Below are 15,477 nucleotides of genomic sequence, written 5' to 3' on the forward strand. Positions count from 1 at the left end.
GCGGGTATGAACTCAGCCCTTCCCTAGCTGTATCACAAAGTGACTCTGGGCATTCCATGACCAAGGAGGAAGAAGAATCAAAGAGTAGATTTATAAATTTTTTACTAAAGTTTAGTCATGATCATGAGATCCCTCCTCTTCCATTAGAGAAATGAGAAGGAGAGAGCCCCCCATTAAAAATTGCAATAGCTTATGCACAATTTGCAACAAAATGCTATGCAAACACATCCAATCATATCATTATATCAGTTCTGACTCTGAAAATCATCTTCCCTCACTTCCATACACAGCGGAGTTCACATGCAGGACAAGTGCAAGACCTTGCTCTTCTCTGGAGTTGAAATTTTCTTGAAACAGGAGTTTTGGTGTTTTGTCACATAATCAGTCTTAACTTGCGTAATTGCCTTAACTTGAAACTCTTAGGCATCTAAGGGGAGAGTGATCTCTGTAGTGCGGATAATAGAGGTATTAACTCGTCCCTGTAAAATTACAGTATGTATGTGAAAGCAAAACCAGGGATGTTTTGGACTCAACTTTAACAAAAAGAAAGGCCACTAGTTCCAATAGTAAATAGCATATACTAAGTATTACAGGTTTCTACATCAGTGGTGAAACTGAAGTTTTCTAAAAGGATTACATGGACATAAGGGAGAGAATTGACTTCTTGGTGATTAGAAAACAGAGAAATTAAAGAAGAGTTGGGAATTTTGTTAACTTTTGGATAATGTTTGTGATGTTTAATCTCTTGTGTTCTCTTTCTTCTAGCTACGAATGTCATGGCTCATCCATGGTGTCTTGCTGGGAAATATATCCTTGGTGCTGGCTGAGAACAAGACAGGGAAGGAGCAGAGCAGGACATTATGGCATTCAGCTAACAGCAAAGGTTTGGGAATATGGCAGTGGTTGATCTTACCTCTCCCAGATATACTGGATAGGTATGAGTCTCTCCTCATCATACTCCTTCTCGATGATAAGTCACTTCATCACTAGCTAGTTGGCAATGAAAATGGCCAACATCACTCCCAAAAATAGTTTCCTCAGGGAGAAGAACTGCTTTGTTCCTGGGAGGTATATTCTGTTACAGCCAGGGAATGAAACTCTGAGTAGTTAGAGCAAACACAGAATTTTAAAACTCCTGAATGGTGGTTATTCTGAAATTGGGTGTTCTACGACAAAGAGCTTAAACTTATGTGTCTTCATTTCATCGACTGGAGATACTTATTGTCCTCATATATTATTTAAGTAGCATGTTTTGATCCTCTTATGTGATTTGTTAGAGTTGACGTGAGCTCCATAGTTCATATTTTTTTCTGGATATCAAAGTCCTCAGTGTCCAATACCTTTAGATCTGAGGGTGAAAGAGATGGGAAGAAGAACCTGCTGCAAAATCAAGACAAGGATGCTTCTGAATACCTTCGTGTTAGCTGTAACAGGAGGATAAGCTTAATGAAGGGGTCTCAGTTATGACTGTAGTCTGGCTTTAAGCATAAAAGTTTTATCTGGTAGCATATGCTTATTTACAGAGTGTTGTTTTAGCTGTTTCTTACAAGTCGGCTTTAAAGGAATAATCTGTTTCTTGTTGTTTACTTTTTGTGTATCCTCTGGCCTATGATCTTTACAGAGAAGACACAAACATACTTCACCTCCCGCTGCCTGGTCTTTAGGCGATAAGACGCATCTACAGTCTATGTCATGAGCACGGGTGTCCTTTGTCTTTTGGGGAATATGCGCCCTAGAAATAATGGATTTCATTAAGGGATAGTTTCCCTCATAAGAAAATAGAACAAACATTGTATGAATATGTCTTTTATCTTGCTGGCTCTTGGGGATGCATGTGGGCTGCAAATACAACAAGGACACTGCCAACGCTTTCGTCCTGAATGTATAATTAATATGCGTGCGTCAAAGATTTAAAAAATATCTGCATTGTGCAGTCAATGGTGAAGTACCATTTGTAAAAATACCTAGTTGCTTCATTCCCTTCATTCCCTTTACTTTGAAGAATGGTATATTTTGCCATTATTATTTATGTGACTTATTTTCTAATGTTGCCATGGGAATGTTTTTTACCTGAATTATTCTGTACTCTTATACTACTGCTTTTCTTTAAATTCTCTCTGGTTGCACAGTCAGACAGAGAATACTTTGATCTTAGGAACCAGGCTAGTAGTGGTTCATGTGGAATCACAGGTCCAGCTGATATACAGTGCTGTTATGTATAAGGTTTCGACATCCTTATTTCCCCATTACTTACAGAGAAAGACAGATGGGTTCATTCACTGAGAGAAGGGTTTGTTGGAGGTTAAGACTTAACAAAGACAACTTTGAAGTTTTAGTGTCTCTTGAAAAGTTTTTAATCCTTATATATTCACAGAAATTTCACTGTTTTAAAGATTTTTATAAAGACCAATTTAGTTGAAACCAGTCCTTCCTGTGAGAGTTGAAAATACTGCAAGCATCTTTCTCACCATCTTGAAGTCTGCTTCTTAGGAAATCCAGAGTGATGTACAACTTAGGAACTCTATGGAAGTGATACACTGAAGTGGTACTGGGGACACTACAGTATTGCATTTATGCTATTGCATTTATCTTTGGAGATAAATGATAGATAGTTTTATTGAACTGTTAGAATTATTTAATTGATGTGAATTCCATGATGGTGCTGCTGAAAGCTTGCTGTTTGTCTTTTTCTAATTGGTTCCCATGTCTGTAGCTATGAGGGTGTACATTAGACGGAAGAAGCAGGGTATTACAAATATTCCTAAAGGAGGAGCAGAAATCTTAAATCATCCTACAGAAGTAAAGCTCTTGAATAAAACACACTAATGTACCAGTTCCACACAAAATTAAAGCATCGTCCAATTTGATTGGGAAGCTGAATTGAAAGCGTTATTAATAACAAGATAATATGCCCTAAGGCTGCTCAAAAGCATGGTTGTTCAAAAGCTGCTTAGCCATAATTTTTGTGTTTGGCTTATTGCCCTTTAAGGAAAGACGATTTTCAAGAAATCAGACCACTTCTATCTTTAGAAACAGACACCTCAAATGTTTAAGAAAGCTGTTGGGGGGGGTGGATTATATTTTGGCAGAAAAACACTCTTAGAACATTTCATGTGATTCCATGTTATCCCTAATGGCCAGGGCTGTACAGTTTAATCTCTCCCTTACATATAGTACAACACCTCTACCTCGCCTGCCCGGTGTAACCCTCCTGAACAGCCGATAGCCCTCCTGAACAGCACTCCTGTCACGGGACTCATCCCACCAAGTCTCACAAATACGAATGATATCATAGCTCTGGGAAAGGACCAAAGGCTCCAGTTTGTCCCGTTTGTTCCTCACACCGCATGCATTGGTATACAAGCATTTCATGTGCTCCTGAACCCACAGTGCTCCCTGGAGTAGCATAGGTGCTCCCATTAGCCTTGCCACCCTCAGACAGTGTCACCCCTTGGCTTAACGTCAGTACTCCTAATGGTATCCCCCATCCCACATTAATCTTAGTTTAAAGCCCTCTCAATCGGTCTCACCAGTTTATGAGCTAAGAAATGTTTCCCCCATGAAGGCAGGTGGGTCCCATCAGGCCCCAGTGGACCTGTCATCTCAAAGGCTCTGCCACGATTATAAAACCCCAAATTCCTGCTGCTTTGTAGCATTAACTATGTCTGATACTGTTCTCCTTCTGAAATAGAATTATTCTGGTGGTGGCTGTTCTGTTAATCTGAAGAAGTGGGTTTTGGTGATGGTGTGTGCGGTGTACCTGTGATAGATTTTGTACAAGTATATATTCTGCATGGTTGCCTTTAATAACACCTTTGAAACACAACCTTTATTACTGGCTAGTAAGTAACTTCCTACATGGCAATTCTGTCACTGTAACTGAGTTTGGTTAATATGCTTGTAGTTCTCCAAATAATTTCATTCCACCTAAATATGTCTTTTATCCCAAATAGTACGTCATTTGTGAGGTGAGCTAACAATGCATCATTTTTAACAGAGAAGTTAGTGGGAACCTGAATGTAATAAGGGTTAGTGACCTGAAACTTTTCTCTTCCGTAAGTACCTCAATCTCAAGCAAGTTCAGCCATAATTATTTTAGCTAGGTAGAAAGAGAAATCAGTTCCATCAGAGGCAAAACATTACAAGTTATGGAATGGCATCTGTACATACAGGTACAATGTGATTGTGTCACTTCACGGGAGATTGTCTACAGGGGAGATGAATATTCAATCCTGTTCAATAATCCTTGTCTTTATGATAAAAAGAAAAAAATAATTATTATGAACCTTTCTAAAATAATAGCATGAAGACAGCTGCCTGGGTCTGGATAATGGAAACCTGAACTGTCCATATGAACTAGGGACAAAATTAGGTGGAATTCAGAGTTGCTACTGAAGGGAGGGAGCTGCAGAGAATTCACATAAAATGAGCTTTCTGAGGTACTCCATTCAAGGAGAATGCTTTTTATTTCTTCCCACATAGGAAAGGACATAATACACCCAAAAGCTAACATTTCTGTGCAAAATGAAGACCTAAAGATAGGTGACATAAGCAAAACAGTTTGTCTTCATGGAGGCTATACCAAAATAATTATAGATGTGTTTTCATACTTTTGGTTCTATATTTCCCTTTTTAGATAAGCCCCAGATATTTTGGGGGCTAACAGTCTTCTGTTAGGATCAAGGAAAATATAAGTAAGGAAAAAGAAAACCTGAACTGAACAGAAAACCCAAGATGATGTTCTTAAGCTCAAATACTGACCATCCTGAAATAAAACCCAGGATTCAAAGATCATGAGGACTGGAGAGGACTACAGTCCAGAAGGTTCACTGTTGTCCTGTTTCTGTGTCAGATTTAACTTAATTGGAATACGCTTGGTCTTACCTTTCAAAGAACTGTTCATCTGTATTCTAATTTCGTGGGTTGGGCCAAAGAAACAAACCAAAGGAAAACAATTTGTTATGCCTTTGGTGGCACTTTTTATCCGTGATTCTGAGGTATTTGATCAGTAGTCACCCTTGAGTGTTTTTTAAATTTAAGTAAAACTTGAATCCTTCAAACAACTGAGGTGATGTTCACAAAGGGGAGATTTGAATTTTTATTTTTTTGCCCACCTGGTACAACATTTCCCATCAGCCTCAAACAGTTTATTAATTTTTTAATTTTTATTTTTTATTCTTAAAAGGGGTCTTTGTATGAGTTCCATTTACAGCTCAGCTGATGCTCAGTTCTACTGGATGTAACTTGTATTTCCCAATTGGCAGACATCTAAAGAACTTTTTTTTTCTATCTGTGCTCCTGGATTCAAATAAGATAGAAGAAGAGATGGAAAAAAAGTAATTTCCACCAGTCCTCAAGTAACATTTTTTCTGATATCCAAGTCATTAAAACCCTTCATAGCAGGCATATTTTGATTCTTATGAAGAAATCTATCTTACAAACACAGAGTTATCCAGAATAACATTGCATTCCATGTGAGGATGTTGCTGGAATTTAATAAACAACAAAGCTGTGACAAAATTTCCAGCACTAATTTTACTGCTTCTATATATTTACCTTCATGAATGGTCTTTCATTGCCATCCACCAAAGCGTCTGTGTTAACAGTGAGTATGTGTATATGGTATGGTGGATCAGTATACGTGCTGTATAGGTACTAGTTCAAGTACTGGATGCATAGTCAGCATAGCCCACTTGGAGCTGTGTGAAAATACCAGTGAGATTTTGTCACCTACAGCATTACACTAAGTCACCACAGTAGCATATGCTTTTTGATGTTTCGGTATCAGCTTTAGCAAAGTCAGTGGGAATTCGTTCGTTGATTTCTGTAAGCATAGGATCAAACAGAAGGAAGAAAAAGGAGGGGAAGGGAATGAGATCATCTGTGTGGTTTTTTTTTCCTTCTCACTGATGTGTGACATTTCCATCTTCAGTTTTGATTAAATTTCCCTTAATTAGCCCATTAAGCTAGAACCACCAAAGCTAATGATGGAAATGTTGGTTAACTGATGATCATGTTTCAGTGGAATTTGAGAGACATCATATTTCTAAATTAATAGCAGCATTAAATTGGAGAAGAGAAAAAGATGAACTATTTGTTGCAGAAACTCTGGTCTTAACAGAAGGCTTGTACTGAACCTACATTCATGTTTAAAACAAGAACAAAAAGAAAAGGAAAAGGGAAAGGGAAAGGAAACGGAAACGGAAACAGAAAAGGAAAAGGAAGAAAAAGAAAAAGAAAAAGAAAAAGAAAAAGAAAAAGAAACACAGATTAATAGGCAACAAGAGCAGCATTGATGGTCCTGACAGTGCTTGACATTCACATGATTCTTCTCTTTTGGGGGCTTTTCTATCAGTTTTTTCATCCCTGGTGAACTTCAAGAAACTTCTTATGCGTGCTTGTCCCAGTGTTCCTGCAGTTGAAACTGGCAAAGCTCTCGCTTAAGTAAGAGTAAAAGGCAACCTATTGCATTCTCGTATGGGCAAATAGATGGCATTCTCCTCCATGACAGAAATACTGTTTTGTATCATGCTTTCCTGCTCTGAGGGGCTGACCGTTTGATAATTCATGTAAGAACAACCTTTTGTTGTCTGGAGAGGCAGGACGTGACCATCAAAGGTTAACACCTTGCAGCATGAAGCTTATGTTCTGCTCAGGAAATTGCCCAGAAATATTTTCAGAAGTATTCAGTTGCCTGCAAGTACAAAAAAAGATGCACAGTAGCCTTTACAGAAGTATCCATCTCTTCTTTTTTATCCATCTCTTGCCAAGATCGGCTCTGGGGCAGATGCGTTCTGTGGTGGAGTGGAGGGATCGAGGCAGTCGGGCTTTTTTTCTGTCACTGAGGCCACTTGAGGCAGCCAAGGGAGCCGCCAGGGCCCGGCCGCCCTCATAAGGGAGGCTGATGAGGCACGGGCGGAGCCAGCAGCGTCAGCGGCAGGCCATTTAAATCGGGCGTCGCCGCCATTTTGCAGCCACTCGCCAAGATCTGGCGGAAGAGCTGGCCAAGACACTTTCCATCATTTATCATCAGTCCTGGCTATCAGGGGAGGTCCCAGTCGACTGGCGGCCAGCAAATGTGACGCCCATCTACAAGAAGGGCCAGAGGGTAGACCCAGGAAACTATAGGCCTGTTAGTTTGACCTCAGTGCCAGGGAAGCTCATGGAGAAGATTATCTTGAGTGTCATCACGCAGCACTTGTAGGGCAAGCAGGTGATCAGGCCCAGTCAGCATGGGTTTATGAAAGGCAGGTCCTGCTTGACGAACTCAATCTCCTATAACAAAGTGACGTGCTTAGTGGATGAGGGAAAGGCTGTGGATGTGGTCTACCTTGACTTCAGTAAGGCTTTTGACACCGTTTCCCAGAGCATTCTCCTGAAGAAACTGGCTGCTCATGGCTTGGACTGGTGTACACTTTGTTGGGTTAAGTAATGGCTGGATAGCCAAGCCCAAAGAGTTGTGGTGAATGGAGGTAAATCCAGTTGGAGGCCAGTCACTAGTGGAGTCCCCCAGGGCTCAATACTAGGGCCAGTTCTCTGTGACAGGTGTGTCGCTTGGTTATTCTTTTGTGAGCTTGGTTTGTTGGTGAAGTAAAAGGTAGATTTTAAAAACAGCAGGAGGCAACAAGACTAACGTAAGAATACTGATAGCTGCCAAAAAGATGAGAGAAAATGTTTTAGACCAAAAACCATACATAAAGGACTACAAGCTGTGAGAAGAAAATTCTGCTGGCATTTGATTATTGCAGCAGTGCAGGAAACAGGATTTGTACAGCCTTTTAAAATAAATAGGAGTGCTCCACAAAAATACTTTGTTCATCAGCTTGTCATCTAAACTGAAACACCTGCAAGAATACACATTCTAGCTAAATTCTTATATCCAAAATCTAGAGTAGGAACCATAAGCAAGTTATGTACATTAAAGAAACACATAAACAGCTCTAACTTAAGGTGCTGTAAAACATCAAGATACAAAATTGAACAAGGTTTAAATAACATTTTATTCTCTTGCAGCTTGCATCATATGCTGTCTTTGTATTTTTCTAGTTTTGATACAACCTTTTGGCATCGTATCTGATTTCCAGGCCATGGTCAGTTGCTTTATAAATTGTTCTCCTACAAATTGTGACAGATACGCATCAGGAGAACATGCGTTTACTAAGCAAAGAGAAAACCTAAATCCGTGAATGCCCTAAAAAATGCTGTGGTCTGTATACTATCAGATTTGAAATACTAGGCTGTACATTATTTTTGCTCTACCTGTTGACCTGTAATACCACTGTGTGTGAATTTACAGTGATCTTTCTTTTGGTAACATCAGAGTGGCAAAAGCTTACTCCCTGCAAAAGCCAGATGAGAATATGGAAGTGTTTTAAGGCAAACCTGCACAGCTTCAACAAGGAGATAAAGAGTTCTGTTGTTCCTATGGACTACACAGTTCTCGTGGTTTTTTTGGTGGTGGTGTTTTTGTTTGTTTGTTTGTGGCTTTTTTGGGGGGACTTCCAGGACTGTAAGATATCCTTGTCTTCCTTGATCAGTACCAAATACCTACTGAATTGCTTTCAGCTTTTGCCAGCTTCTTTTTAAAAACTCCTAAATGACTTCAGAACCTCCAGCCTACGTACTTTTCTTAGCACTTTAGGGTGCAAAACACTTGTGAGAATAAAATCACCTTAGGTGTCTGATTTTTGGTGCCAGAAGTCAGGGTGTTTTAGCTGTTGTCCTGACACCCCCCAGCACAAGTACTGGCACCTGCTTCAGATTGTAGGCCCCTGGAAGGACAAGGGGCCATACTCATTTTTCTGCCTATATTCATGTGCAGCTCCCCTCTGAAGATCCTCTTTGCTTGTCAGGGGTGAGGATGCTTTCTCTGTCAATTTAATATTTTTGTATGTGAAAGAAAAGCTTTTTTTTTTTTTTTTATTTCTCCATTCTAAAACTGCTTTAGTTGTGAATAGCTCTGTTTTATCCCTTTACCAGACTTTAATCCCTGTTCTTCAAATCTGTGCAGGTTTTGGTTTCAGATCATCGCTTCATGGGAAGAAGGATCTGATGCCATTATTGCTTTTGACAATGTCTCCCTTAGTCTGGACTGTTATTTAACAAGTAAGTTTTCCTTTTATCTGCAAGTGGTTTGTCTTTTATTGCTATGCAACTGAAACTTGGAGAGGGGTTGAAACTGTGGGGAGGGGATTGCGTGTTGTTCTCTTCAAAAGACTCTTGAAAAAAGGTATGTTTCTGAAATACTTGTGCTAAGATGAAGGAGACTGTTCAGATTCGTATCTTATTAGAAGAACTGACTAGTGAATGGGTTCAGAGTTTGGCAGTAAATGAATAGTAAGACATATGGTGTGGGAGAGTCAGTTTCCAGCTAAGATAGTAGCATCACCTACCTGCACAGGCTGATGCAGAAGCCAGTCTGTGATTATAGAGTTCCACATGACCTGGCTTGCTGTGTGACAGTTATCAAAATGAATGACAGTTGGACTCTGGCTAGGAAAAGACAGGCAGTCTGTGATTGACACTAACTTTGCAATGACATTGGGCACAATGCTACATTTGAATTAGAACAAGGTTGTTGGTGTTTTTTTATTTGGGCTGACATGCCTTTTAGTCTGAATGAGAAACTAGGATCTCTCCTCTCTCCTACTTTTGGGAAAAATATGGATTTAGGTCCAAACTTTGTGATCAGCCAGCCTTTAAAATATGCCCAGTCTATACCTCTGCTGCCAGATTCACCCCATTTAGATTTTTATTGAACAGTTGTGTCTAGCTCATAATCTCGTGCGTAGTGAAATGCTTAATTTGTAAATGTGTTCAATGATCTGTCACTCTATACCTCAGACCAACAACTTACTTGAGAATTGGTGCTGTGAACACAGGAAACCTCTGCCTTGGGTTGAATGGTGGAACTTAACTGTGTTCATTCATCTCCTAGGCTTGAAGCTACAACTTCTGTCATCTTTAGTAGATTGAAAACCTCTGAGCCACTTCCTCATCCAACAGCAGTCAGAAAGTTTCATCTGCTTTGTGTTTTGTTAGTTTGTGCTGTCTGGGGCTGTGAGTGTTTCCATTTATGCAGTGATACGTCTTGGTTTCTGTGCATAAGTACCATGCACTTCAGTTTCAGGTTCCCGTATTCTAAAGAGATCTAAAAGTAGTCTACTTCAGAAAGAATATACATATTTTTACTGACAACAAGAGAAACAAGCAAGTGCTAAAAAGCACTTGCTAGAGATTGTTCTGTACTTCTGTTTTGTGTCTTCATTCACTTTCTGTTTTGTCCACCACCCATTCCTGTTTATTTTTCATTTGTCACAGTTCCCATTACAGCAATGGAAAGTCAATCTGTCCTTTCCTTTTAATATTATTATATCCTGTGTCTGCAGGCTGTAATTCTCAGCAGAGAAGCCTCCAGCTGTTAATTTAGCTTGAGTTTTTTATTACATGCTGACTCAGCACTGTGATAATCAATCTGTGACTTCTTGTTTTCTAGTCAGTGGAGAGAAGATACCTCGAAGTACTACCCCAGACTCAAGCAATTTGCTTACCAGTAGAGGTGGCAAGAATAAGTCTGGATGGGAACAAAAGCTTCTGGGAAACCTCCAGCTCAGCACTGCCCCCATTTCTGGTCCAGCAGGTAATTGTCTGATCTGAGAAGCATTCTCAGACAGCAGAGATTTCCAACAAGCACAGATTTCAACTGAATGTGGCTAAAAGCAATATGATTCCTTTTTTTTCTTTTTAACCAAAGCCTTTCCTCAGATCTTTTCCCAAGTCTCTTTCAAACAAACAAAAAACTGTAGAAAACAATTACTGTTAGCTGTTAACTGTTACTTGGATTTTGATTGCAAGCTTGTGAAAGAAAAGAACCAGAGTGAGGCTCTTCTTAAAGTAAAGATTGCTTTTGAATTGTAAGACAGATTTATTTGATCTCATGATCATTTGAAAATTGGAAGGAATCAAACCGAAGTGTCCAAATTAACTGAGTCCAGCATGTGGTAACCTAAACACCCATCTGTGGTTAATATAAGCTTGGTTTGAAATAACAAAATTCAAATTTTTCTTTTTTTTTCAGTAATATCTTCATTCTCCATTTGAAAAAGTACTGCATGGGACTTGATTTTAAAGACATAATTTTTGTCAGAAATGGCAGTCTTGTATACTTGATTCTCGCCCTGGTTCCCCTTTCCAGCTTAGTTGTAGTGGTGGGATACAAATTGATGCAAGATTTCCTTTCCCTCCCCATCACATCACTGTCTCCCAGGCATTTGTCTCTTCCCTCTCCCAGGCTTGCCCACACATTCTAATATATGTTTCAGGAGCTACACATGCATTGCTATTTCAGTCTACCCCTTTTCCCTCTTCCTTGCCAGTTTTTCTTCCTGATTCAGTTCAGGTGGCCACAGCTAACCTGGGGGAGCACTCCAGACCCATCTAGAGGAGCAGGGCTGACCATGGAAATGAAGGATGACTACAAGAGAGAAGCATGCATTTGCTACAACTGCCACCCTTAGCACTGTGTGCAGCTGTTCCTCCTCACATAGGGCTATAGATGCCTGCTGATTTGAAATACCACCTCTCTTAAGTTAGAGAACAGGGGCATGGTTGGTACATGCCTCCTTTACTTTGTGAGTAAGCCCAGGGATTTGTTCATGCTTCTTCCTTCTCTCCCATTCTTCCATCTTAGAAAGACTTTTTAAAATCTGTTCTACTCTACGTTATGCTTCACTCTCCTACCTGGAGTGTACTATTGAAATACATGGGCTCGTGTTAAGTCAGCTCTGATACCAGCAGCAGTCTGGCCAGTGCAGTCAAAAGCTCAACACAGTCTTTAAAGCCTGCTTGAAAAGCTGGAGTAGCCTCAGCAGGGCAGCTGCTGGTACCTGAACCAGTGAGCTCTAGGAAAGTGAGTTGTGGTGGAGGCTGATGTCTGTAGTGTAGGCCAAGAGTTGCCATCAAGTAGAGTTTGTTGATATTTTCTCTTTTGAACATCATGCAGCCAGAAAAGTGCAGGAGTGATGGATTAGATAGGGAGAGCGGATGCTGTGCTTTAGGGTTCTCTTTAATGTTTTCATAAATGGTCTGGATGCAGGACTTGAATGTATACTAAGTAAATTTGCAAATGATACTAAATTAGGAGGATCTGTTGACTCCCTCAGGGGTAGAGAGGCCTTGCAAGGAGATCTTAACAAATTAGAGGGCTGCACAATCACCAACCACAAGAAATTGAACAAGAGCAAGTGCCAGATTCTGCACCCTGGATGAGGCAATCCTGGATACATGTACAGACTGGGGGACAAGATGAGCTGGAGAGAAGCCATGAGAAGGAAAGGGATCTGGAGGTTCTGGTTGACAGCAAGTTGAATGTAAGTCAACAGTGTGCCCCGGCAGCCAAAAGGGCCAACCATATGCTGGGGTGCATCAAGCACGGCATTGCTAGCTGGCCAAGGGAAGGGACTGTCCCACTCTACTCTGCATGGGTGCAGCCTCACCTCGAGTACTGTGTGCAGTTTTGGACACCACAATGTAAGAAGGAGGGCAACAAAGGAGGTGAAAGGTCTAGAGGGCAAGATGTATGTGGAGTGGTTGAAATCACTTGATTTGTTCAGCCTAGAGAAGAGGAGACTGAGGGGAGACCTAATTGTGGTCTAAAGCCTCCTGATGAGGGGGAGCAGAGAGGAAGGCACTGATCTCTTCTCTCTGGTGACCAGTGATGAGACCCAGGGAGCAGCACAAAATTGCGTTGGAGGTTCAGGCTGAATATTAGGAAAAGGTTCTTCACTGAGAGGGTGGTCAGGCACAGGAACAGGCTCCCCAGGGAAGTGGTCATGACACTGAGCCTGTTGTAGTTGAAGAAGCATTTGGACAATGCTCTCAGACATATGGTTTGAATTTTGGGTGGTCCTGTGTGGAGCCAACAGTTGGACTCGATGATCCTTGTGGGTGCCTTCTGACTCAGGATATTCAATGATTTAGCTATCAAGATTGTGTCTAGCTCTGTTACAGATGTAATGCATGAGCTTGCATAGGTTACAAAGATATACTTTCCAAAAAGGCCCTTAAATTCTGTTTGCAGATCATAGGATCATACTGTCACACAATCATACAATCATAGAATGACTTGGGTTGGAAGGGACCTTAAGGACCATCTAGGTCCAACCCCCCTCCCATGGGCCGGGATGCCACCCACTAGATCAGGTTGCCCAGGGCCTCATCCAACCTGGCTTTGAACACCTCCTGAGATGGGGCATCCACAGCTTCTCTGAGCAACCTGTGCCAGTACCTCACCACCCTCTGAGTAAAGAATTTCCTCCTAATATCTAATCTAAATCTCCCCTTTTTTAGTTTAAAACCATTCCCCCTTCTCCTGTCACTATCTGACCTAGCAAAAAGTTGCTCTCCATCTTTTTTTTAAGCCCCCTTTAAGTATTGAAAAGCTACTATAATGTTCCCTCTGAGCCTTCTCTTCTCCAGGCTGAACATCCCCAGCTAGAGAGCGCCTTTCTTCATAGGAGGTGCTCCAGCCCTCTGACCATCTTTATGGCCCTGCTGTGGTCCCACTCTAAAAGTTCCACATCTTTCTTATGCTGGGGGTTCCAGACGTGTCTGCAGTACTCCAAGTGGGGACTCAGAAGCCTGCAGCAGAGGATGGTTTTGATGTATTGACCTCTGGGTTATAGGCACAGCACAATTCTGTTGCACCGCTCCCCCTAGTGGATCCTTTGAAATGTCTCCTTTGATATCTGTACCTCCATTACCTGCCTAAGCGGAACCACTTTTCAAGTGATTTCAGTGTTCTTCTTAGGTAGGATCTTGAGGTAGGATCCGCACACAAGTGTAGATTATGGATTTTCCATAGGAATGTCCATGCTTATGTGGTAATGTAGTTGCCCAAGCCTGCTGCAGTTTTCCATCCAGGGTACCTACTCTTTTAGTAACACAAAAGCCATTAAATACCAGTATCAGATTGGAAATCGGCTTGAACTTTGGACACAAAGTTAATCTAAAGTGAGTGTGTAGATGTTAGGCCAGAAATCGTATGGCCATAGGCTTCTTTCAGAATTTTGTTGCCTCCTTTTTCTCACTAGGCCTGATATGATGGGACACATCTTCTAGCTCTTCTATTCCCTGTTCTATCTGGAGAATGCAATTTAAAGAAATGATTGAAAAGTAGAAATAATGGGAGTCAAATTCTATGGAGGTAGAAGAAAAGGTCACTGAGGTACTTTGAGCAATAGAAATCATCTGTATTGAACTCTGGGTGAAGGTTCAAGGCAATTCCTGTGATATTGAAGCCATCTTGCCTAATTTCTGCATTTGATCCTCCATCCTGTTCAAGTGTCTGTCAAAAATTGTCTATAGCCCTTGGGGTTTGAAATCACTCCTACAGCAGTTTTTTGCCGTTTGTGCCCTTTTGGTGCAGGCAGGGCATACATCAGCAAACTTGTGCTGCAGCTTCTTGCAGTGGGAAGTCATTACATTTCTGAGTGTCTCCACAATACCAAATCACCTTTTTCCTTTGTGTTTCTCAGTCCCTGCTCTCAGTAAACAGTGCAGATGCTTGTTTGGTCCCTGGGCTATGCATTTTACCCAGATTTAATTTTGTTACTTTCTACATCCTATAATGCATTTAAGAAACCTCAGGCTGAGTCTGTCAAGGCCGTTGCTTTCATGGCCCCATATTTACTGTTGTTTTAGTGAAATAACAGGATCAGCACCACCCTGAAGTCCCAAAGACTGCATTGACCGATATGAGCTCAGCCAAAAGTAATTACAGCTAATGTGATCTTTGGCTTGTGTGATGGATCACAGGCTGTAGTATTTCCTTCTTAAGAAATCATATTAAAACAAAGAAAACGCTGTTTCTATAGCTCAGGAGACAACAGGATAATAAAATGCCTTCCCCAGGTCTCTGAGCCTGCTCAGCCTGCGCAGCAGGAAGTATGATCTGAAAGACAGGTACCACTTTATTTACCTGACAGTATATCCAAATAAGTTCCATTGCTTTCAAGGGTAAGGGGCTGGATTTGCTCCTTTGTAACTGAGAACAACCTCTTACACGCACCTGCTGGTTTTGCCTTAGAAATCCAGTTTCAGCAGAAGTGATAAAGAGTCATCACCACCAGTGTCCCTGTCCTCTCTGTTCTCAGGCCCCGTACCCAGTGAATTGCTTCAGCCCTACCATTGCTCACAATGGCTTGACATTCCTCCAGGACTTGTACACAGGAGTCCAGCAAAAGGTTTGAAACATACAACACAGCCACACCCTAAAAGATCCTGAAGTTTCCAGAGATCTATTAAACACTGTTGTGTGTAACACACAGGCTGATGAACACACTACATGGAGAATAAGACCCCAGTTATGGTCTTATTCTCCACATAGCATGATGGTGTTATTCTCTCAAGTTTCTTGATGGTGACCAGTACTGACACACACACACAAAAAAAAATCCCTGCAGGTTTTACTTTGCCCAG

The 15,477-nt window shown here is 41.1% G+C and overlaps 1 protein-coding gene across 5 annotated transcripts in view; it reads left to right on the forward strand.

Annotated features, from left to right (window-relative positions):
- ALK (ALK receptor tyrosine kinase) overlaps positions 1–15,477 on the forward strand; it is a 313,946-nt gene that overhangs the window by 253,672 nt on the left and 44,797 nt on the right. For all 5 annotated transcript variants that reach the window (XR_005818022.1, XR_005818023.1, XM_040550717.1 and 2 more), the window contains exons 9-11: positions 766–935; positions 9,011–9,105; positions 10,496–10,639. Coding sequence is in view for 3 of the 5 variants with exons in the window: in XM_040550717.1 (XP_040406651.1) it covers positions 766–935; positions 9,011–9,105; positions 10,496–10,639 (409 nt within the window). In the remaining 2 variants the exon portion in view is untranslated. The remainder of the gene's footprint in view (positions 1–765; positions 936–9,010; positions 9,106–10,495; positions 10,640–15,477) is intronic.

This window comes from Cygnus olor, chromosome 3, assembly GCF_009769625.2.
Source record: "Cygnus olor isolate bCygOlo1 chromosome 3, bCygOlo1.pri.v2, whole genome shotgun sequence".
NCBI lineage: Eukaryota > Metazoa > Chordata > Aves > Anseriformes > Anatidae > Cygnus > Cygnus olor.